The 8,492-nt window shown below is 41.4% G+C and overlaps 1 protein-coding gene and 1 long non-coding RNA gene across 3 annotated transcripts; both read right to left on the minus strand.

The window, feature by feature from the left end:
- Positions 1 to 1,798: 1,798 nt before the first annotated feature.
- On the minus strand, positions 1,799 to 3,394 carry LOC141708485 (E3 ubiquitin protein ligase DRIP2-like). Its single transcript, XM_074512142.1, has 4 exons — positions 3,320 to 3,394; positions 3,145 to 3,195; positions 2,272 to 2,344; positions 1,799 to 2,180 (listed from the first exon to the last, which is right to left on the minus strand). Exons 3-4 carry the CDS (start codon positions 2,302 to 2,304, stop codon positions 1,938 to 1,940), a joined length of 276 nt encoding a protein of 91 aa, XP_074368243.1. The 5' UTR covers positions 2,305 to 2,344; positions 3,145 to 3,195; positions 3,320 to 3,394; the 3' UTR covers positions 1,799 to 1,937.
- Positions 3,395 to 3,613: 219 nt separating this feature from the next.
- On the minus strand, positions 3,614 to 4,449 carry LOC141708486 (uncharacterized). 2 transcript variants are annotated; one of them, XR_012569500.1, is made up of 3 exons: positions 4,356 to 4,449; positions 3,906 to 4,192; positions 3,614 to 3,743 (listed from the first exon to the last, which is right to left on the minus strand). It is a non-coding gene; the product is annotated as an uncharacterized LOC141708486 (long non-coding RNA). The 2 variants fall into 2 exon arrangements; XR_012569501.1 differs by having other exon boundaries at positions 3,833 to 4,192.
- Positions 4,450 to 8,492: the final 4,043 nt, after the last annotated feature.

Below are 8,492 nucleotides of genomic sequence, written 5' to 3' on the forward strand. Positions count from 1 at the left end.
TTCTATTGAATCGAGAAATGGGTTTGATTGTGGTCGTTGGTGTCAATTAGGTGGTCAGGCGGCTGTAGATTCAGGGGTTCTTGCTAGGCAGAGTGACTTGGGGTTTTTAAGCTTAAAATAGAAGTCGAGTTGGGTTTATGCATACACTGAAATTCCGAATCAGAGTAGAAATGAGATGCGTACACACATAATCGGCTATATAAATTAAGGCTACGGGACAGGTTGTGCAATCCTAAGTTTGCAAGATGAAAACCTCCTCCTCCTCCTCCTCCTCCTCACGATTGATGTCATCATCAAGGTCAGATAGTCCTTTTATGTACATATTTATGAGTGTCACAGCAAGTAATAATTATATTTTGTACAGAATTGATGCACTAAATTCTCTCCATAACAAACCATCATCATCTACCAATACTAGACGACCCTCCTATAATAATTTACGCCCCCTCCTCGTTTTTCCTAATCCGGTATTGCCTGAACATTGTTTGTGTGCCAAATTAGGATCCTATTTTTATTTCATATGTGGTCAAAATTGGACGCCAAGTTTCTTTGGTAAAGATACCTTCTGTAAAGAGTTTTATAGGATTCGAGAATCGGATCTCACCGACATTGTCCCTAGTCAACACAATACTAATGGCGGAAAGTATCTTAGGGAATGTACGCCCATGAATGGTAGTAAACATAATGCCACTGTTTTTGTGGCTAAAAACAAGTTTTATGCACTTGCCTGTTTTCGCTCCGACCCTCAATTCGAAGTTTTTGATCCTCGTCCTAAGACTTGGAAAATCTTGCCTTCTCAACCTGATGGTCACGCTGGCACTGTCACTACCTATGTTATTGTTGACAGAACTGTCTATTTTCATATCTACCAAGGAGATGTGTTAGCTTTCCATTTGAAACATAAAAAGTGGCAAGTCCTCGTTACACATCAAGAAGCTCCCCGTGTTCCTCCCTTTGTATTCGGTTTCCCTCTTGTGGCTACAGGGGACATGGCTTTTGGTTTTGGGTATGATGACTTTTATGCAGGTTATGTAGGTTATGTTGATGATCCTCAAGATATGCATTATTCACTAACCATTTCTGCAACTCCCCTCCCACACAAAGGTTCTCTTGGAGGAAAATATTTTATGCTACCATCTGTACATCTTGACACTAAATTTTTGCATGATCTTAATTCTTCTCGTTGTCCGAACGTGGCTCTCAAAGTCTACCGGTACTTCTCAGACTACATGATTGCTTTGGATGGCGGAAAAGTTTTCTGTGTTGTATCTTATGGCAGCGGCCCTGTACCCAAGGATGATTGGCGAGGCGTTGATCCCTACACAAGTTATGTTACTCTGTCCTTTTTTAAAGTCGCCCCCAGTAGACACACTTCGTGTAATGTCGGAAAGTATGTAGCTTCGGGATGCATTAAGCCCAAGCTTCTGCACACTGCACAATTCATTATCAGGACTCCTGATCTTCGCACTTGTGGCCGAATCAAAGCATGTTTTATTTAAGGCTTGTAATCCGGAAAGTTACTGGACTTCCTCCTAGGTTTTAATCTGAGATATATTGTTTGATTTTGAATTACTGTGACAATGATGTTATATTAATTATTTTGCTAGCATTTCAATTTGTTTTCCGTGCTTGTTCCTTTACTCCCTCGAGTTGCCGGAATGCACATGTAAGAACTCATTTTTATCAGCAATGTGCTGTCATGTATATGGTTACCAATACTACTGATATTGTTGTTAATTTTGGATGAAATATATAGATGTGTATATATATATTCAGCTTCTGAGAGTTTAGAGTCTGCTAAAAGAGTACTGTAAAAATGGAATTGGTTTGCATTGAAGCGATAAACTGTTCAAATATCAGATGTTATTGAAATTTTGCTTGGCGTTTGAGAAATAAGCACCGAGTTTCTAAGCACCTGGATCATTCCTCTCTGTAGTTTAGAACAAAGTGACTGGGATAGAAGTGTACATCAGAATGTTTCTCAGATTTAAAGAATATAGAATGCTGTATATAGGCTCATGCAGATGCAGGTCTGCTAATACCATCACAAATTCCTCTGCTGAGGAACCAATTGTTGCACATATTTTTTCAGACGTTGATATTGTTTGTAACCACAGTTCAATCAGTTTATACAGTTGTAATGTGGGGATAACCGGCTCACCCCTGCATCTGATCTCAACCTACAGTAAAAAAAATGACTTGCTATGAGGAGGAATTTGCTTTTATAAAAATTTTCAAGTTAACAGGCTAGTAAAAGATGTGGTCACTCACCTCGTCTTCACTTGGAAGGTCTAGTTTCCTCATCAGGTACTTCTGTATAAAAGAAACAGATGTACTCCCATCCCTGCAAGTTAATAAGAAAAATTTACATAACTAAATAAGTGTTTCGAAAATTGGTTGACTCGCCGAGTACTCGGAAATCGGAGGTCCACCGGCTCGGATTTGAGCGAGTACCCGGACGAGTACTCTGATGTTGAAACTGAGTACTCAGAAAATCAGCCGATTACTGGGATTTTGAAAATGCAACCGAGTAGAACCGGTTTCCGAGTTCTATAACCTTTATTCGTCCATTCATCATAAATAGTTATCTTTTAATTTTATAAAATATAAAAATCTGCAATATGTATACTCAAACTCTTAAAGCTTGCTGCCTTTTGTTGCATACAGGGATATGCAGACATACATATTTTTTGTACATGTCAGTATTCTTAGCTGGTATGTCATTTCACAACCAACCAGTTGGCATAAACCAAGACATGCAATAATGAGAGGCGTACATATTAGTTAGAGACACCTAACTTCTCTCCCTAATAATCACTTGTAAATCTCTAGTCTGATACAGTTTAAGGTATTTCTAGGTTTTATCGTCAAAGTCACTTTTTAATATCCACTAAAAAAGTAGACCATCAAATAGGTAAAAATTCAAAATGAGAAAAGTTGACACCCCGTAGAAAAACAGCTTTACATCACTTAGCTAACTTCATAACAGGTGACGGCTATGCAGAAACTAAGGCAGTCATACTAGTCCATCCTAATGAAAAAAAATTGCTCTTAACACTGCTTTGAAGTAGACAAGAAAAAAAACATGTAAAGTACATATCGCTTAAAAAACTGCAAAGGACCAATGCAAATAAAAACAATTACTTTATTCTCAAAAAACTTGCCGTTATCTGGGGCAAAGACCTATAATCTTTCCTGAAACAATAGAAATGCAAGATCTTAATATTACTAATTATCAAAAAGATGATAAATAAATAATAAAAGTTAATCGCCCTAGAAATTTATGTCTTTAAAGGATGAAGTATAACAAGATTCTCACAGGTCTTTAGAAGCCACCAAGGAGCACCAAACTGGATTCAATTTTGTATCATGCCTGATGCTGTTAGAATCCAACACAGCCTACAGGGAAATATTTGATTTTCCTGAAGTATTTGTCTTTTTCTGACTAGTCAACAGATTCTTCGGTTTTGCAGATTCAGGAGGATGTAACCCAGTGCTATTCTTTTTATCTTTGGTTTTCCGTTTAGTTCTAATAGAAAGTCCTTTAGTCTTCGGACCATTGGCAGGTTCTGCTATGGATGCAGGTTCTTGAGAAGTAGACTTTGAGGATTTACTCCTATTTGCAACTTCTACCAGGAAGTTTAGAGGCTTCCAAAGATCAGCTTTTCCCTCCCTTGTGCTAGCACCATCATCTGTTTCTATATTTGGTGTAGAATGAGTAGATGGTTCACTATTGAAAAATTCTGTACAAAATACGTACAATGTTAAAAAAAACATTAAGAGAGAAGCATATGCGCTACCACTTTTAGAGCTCGAGAAGTAAGAGGCTTACGGTATAAGAAACACGGAAAGATGTCAGACTTCTAACCTGCCTTATGTCTGAGAAAACTTGGTCAGTGTCTCACCTGAGTTAAAGCTCTCTGAATCACTTCCATAATCTTCCTCTTTCTTAACCTGTTTCTGAATTGAAAAACTAGAACTTTGCAGCGACTTTCTTGCAGTTGCTTTTGATCTTTTCCCAGTCAGTGCGGTCTTTGGAGAAACTTGAGGAGTGTTGACTACCAATGAAGATAGTGAACTTTCCTTTCTTCTTTCAAGTAATGCAATGGAAGAAACAGCTTCAGGTCAATCCAAATTTCTTCTTTTGTAAGGAAAGATCTTTGCTCTTAAATCTTGCAATATATGATCTGGCCTGAAAATCCAAAATTTCTAACTGTAAGCTAAAAAAACTCAGCTAAAATTTAGATGAATAAACACATGAACATGCAGTTAAACCTAGATTGATGGCTGTAATATCTTGTTACTTGATAACAAAAAAAAATACAATACATCGCATATTTAAAGGATCAGCCGACCTCAGCTTTTCCTCTGGCACATAACCCAAATCAATTTTGCATATAGGACAGCGTTCTAGTTCCTCTTCAGAGAGTTTATTGCAGATACATTTTCTGCAAACTGAATAAGATTCAAAATATATTAGAACTAACTAGTGATAGGGTATAAGAGACCCGGCTAGGATTTAACCTGGATCTAAAGGATACTGGGCTCGATCGATGGACCAAGACCCCCCTCCCAGATAACCAACCGGAGAGACCAGGCCCGGGTCCATCCCATGACCCGGATCCGGACCCAACCTGGGAGCCAGACCACCTGCCTACCCGGATCCGGGCCTGGGCTAAGGCCACCATGAGGGGGGTCCCAGCAGGCACATGCACATCCCGCAACCCGCCAAGAAAGAGTACGTGGGCACGTGACTGTGACAGCTATCAACAACCAACGCACCAGACAGGCCCTCCGCCAGTACCCAGGTCCAGGATCAGGACCACTCTCAGGATCATGAACCTGGGGGAGATCGAGAGACCCTCCAGGAGCAACCATTGACATAGCACACCCCGGTCTTGGAAAGGCTAGTAACACCCCGGGATGCCAGAAATGTCATAGAATTCAATCAGTACAAGTATACAAACGTTCCGGTTGCAGAGGAGCATAAGGCTAATTTAACAAGCCATGAACTTGCTGAAGCAATCAGGCTCTTCAAAGATGAACAAGCCCGGGCTCAGATAGAATTTGAATAAGATGATGAGCAAGAAGAGTCCGGGGATTCTCTGCAATCCAGGAGATCTGTCTTTGACCGAATCGGAACTAAGGCAAAAAAGAATCAAAAAGAGCCTAGTAAGAAGGAGACAGAAGCAACCAGAAAGAAAAAGTTAGAAGAAATCAGAGAACAGATAAGAAAGGAAGAAGAGGCAAAGCTGGAGCAAAAAATTCAGAAAAGAATGCAACTGGAGGAGGAGAGGCTCCTAGCTAAAACAAGAGTAAAAAGAACTCGGAGGGACCCTACCCCCGAGCTCATTTCTGACGACGAAGAGGAAGGCCAGAAGGATCTTAAAGACATGATTTATGAGCTCTAGAGAAATGGAAAAAGATTCCGGTTGGAAGTTGGGGAGATCCTCACGCCCTTCAGCCACTCCCTAGAAGCCATCCCTCGACAGAAAAATCTCAAACACTACAACTTCGACTCTTTCGACGGACTGGGGGATCCGGAAGAGCACCTCAACTACTTCGAACAGATAGCTCAGATATACTATTACAATGACTTAACCAAATCCAGATTCTTCGCCTCGACCCTCAAAGGGGGGGCTCAAAGATGGTTCAACAGGATCCCATCAAGAAGCATTCACTCCTGGAAAGAATTCAGAGGAGCCTTCCTTAGAAGATTTAGAGCCAATAAAACACATGAAATGCACATGTGCCACCTGGAGACAATCCGCCAATATGATAATGAAGCACTCTCAACTTATATGCGGAGATTCCAGGAAGCCATCAACAAAGTTTCGAATATCGATGAAAGGGAGGCTCTAAGCATATTTTGAAAGAACCTGGATCCAGAACACAATGAAAGATATATTGTAGAGTTGATAAACAAAGAGCCGCAAAGCCTGGCCGCTGCTTACTCTATGGCAGCCCGGTTCATAAAAGAAACAGACGTTCTCCAGGCGATGAGAATGACTCGGAATGGAGGAAACAGGAACAAATCTTCTGATGACCGACCGAAAGGGGGTTACCATCAGGAGAAAAAGTTTAAACAAAGCAACCAAACACAGCAGACAAATGTTGTACAAAACACTCCAATATTTCAAAGATTGGGTCCTAAGACAGAATCCAAAAGCGACCCCTGTCCACCTAGGCAGGCAAGGGAGCCTAGGCAAGAGCCAGAGTGGACACCGCTAAACAAGAAATACTGAAGGAGATCAAGGGAAAGCCATTCTATTATCCTCCAAAGCCAATGCAGACTCCCCCAGAGAGCAGGCCTTACAACAGGCAGTGCGACTATCATGAAACCCATGGGCACAAGATTGAAAATTGTCTCTCTTTAAAATACTTCATTGAGGATCAAGTCAAGAAAGGCAACCTGAATCAATACATCTCAAGGGAGACAAATCAGCGAGAAGAAAGGCAAAGGAAAGGTAAGAATGTAGTAAGTGTGGTCCTAGGAGGGTCGCACTCTCCCCCTAGGAGCCCGGGCTCAGGAGATGAAGTGTTCTTCGTTCAATCCTACCCGGAGATGATGATCTCATTCAGCAGCAAAGATTATGAAGGGGTCAACCCGAATCACAACGAAGCCTTAGTGGTAACACTTGACATTTTTGACAACGAAGTAAGAAGGATGCTGATAGATAATGGATCTTCAGTAAACATACTCTTCAAGCATACTATGGACATGATGAAGCTTGGGAGCGTACGCTCCAATGAATGCCAAGAGGACCCTCTGTATGGGTTCGGGAACAACTTGGTCCCGATCCAGGGAACCTTATACTTTCCAGTCATATTTGGATCGGGCCCGAACCAAGTCACCCATGTGATAAAGTTCTACGTGATTAATACTCCCTCATCCTACAACGGCATAATCAGGCGCTCAGCCTTGACCAGGATCCAAGCAATCACCTCCATATCACACTTGAAAATCAAGTTCCCAACTCCAACCGGAGTAGAAGAAATCAAGGGGGACTATGAGGTAGCTGAAAGATGTTATAGTCAGGCCTCTGGTAATGGCTGAAACTCATCAAGACAACAAGAGAAAGGTTGTGGTACTCCGGAAATAGCAAATTATTAAGAAGCATCGCCCACACTCAAGGGATGATGCGAGAAAAGAAGTTCAGATAATAGAATCCCTCTCAGATCCAAAAGCAACCAAACCAAGCTCAGAAGAGCAAAAAAGCAACCAAGTCACAGAAGAGATTGAGTTGAGCCTAGGCCTTGGCCAGACCAACCATACTGTGCAAGCAACCAACCCAGAAATAATTGAAGTAGGAGAAAGAAACAAAAAAGAGATGACAGCCTAGGCTCAGATTTATATGAAGAAGAATACAGAGGCCCGGATCCAGCAATTGGTATCAAATATGGACCAATCCAAGATAGAGGCCGCTGTAGAAACGGAAACAATTCTGATCAATGAAAGCGATCCTGCTAAGAAGATAAAGATAGGGTCCGGCCTCGAGACTAATTTCAAAAAAGACCTGGTATTACTACTCCAAGGGTACTCTGATATATTTGCTTGGACCCCAAGAGACATGCCCGGGTTGGATGAATCCATAACAATGCATAGCTTGGACGTCAACCCAGAGAGGAAGCCAGTCAAGCAAAAGAGAAGAAATTTTTTCCCCAGAAAGGCAGAAAGCAATCGATGAAGAAATTGAGAAACTACTCAAAGCTGGAATAATATGCGAAGTCAAGTACCCGGAATGGTTGGCAAATGTAGTCATGGTGAAAAAAGCAAACGGAAAATGGAGAATGTGTATCGATTACACAGACTTGAACAGTGCATGCCCCAAAGACCCCTACCCCTTGCCAAATATTGATCAATTGATCGACACAACTTCTGGGCACGTAATGCTAAGTTTCATGGACACCTACTCAGGGTACAACCAGATTAAGATGAATCCCAAGGATATCCTAAAGATAGCCTTCATCACCCACAGGGCGGTCTATGCCTATGTGATGCTGCCTTTCAGATTGACTAATGCGGGAACAACATATCAAAGAGCAATGAATAAAATCTTCAAAGACCAGATTTGAAGGAACCTGGAATCCTATGTTGACGACATGATTGCAAAATCTACAAGCATCCCCGGTCATATAGGAGACCTAAGAGAATGCTTTGACAACTTGAGAAAATACTCACTCAGGCTCAATCCAAAAAAGTGCACATTCGGAGTAGGGGCAGGAAAATTTCTTGGATTCATGATAAACAACCGGGGAATTGAAGCCAACCCAGAAAAGATAAAGGCCATCCAGGAGATGAAGCCTCCCAGAACACAGAAGGATGTGTAGAAGCTAGCAGGGTCACTGGAAGCACTTAGAAGATTCATCTCAAAGCTAGCTGAAAGATGCCTACCCTTCTTTGACCTATTAAAAGGAGCAACCAACAAGAGAAAAGTTAATTGGAGCCCAGAATGCCAAAGCGCATTCGAAGAAATCAAAAGGTACCTTTC

The sequence above is a fragment of the Apium graveolens genome, chromosome 2 (assembly GCF_009905375.1).
Source record: "Apium graveolens cultivar Ventura chromosome 2, ASM990537v1, whole genome shotgun sequence".
NCBI classification, from domain to species: domain Eukaryota; kingdom Viridiplantae; phylum Streptophyta; class Magnoliopsida; order Apiales; family Apiaceae; genus Apium; species Apium graveolens.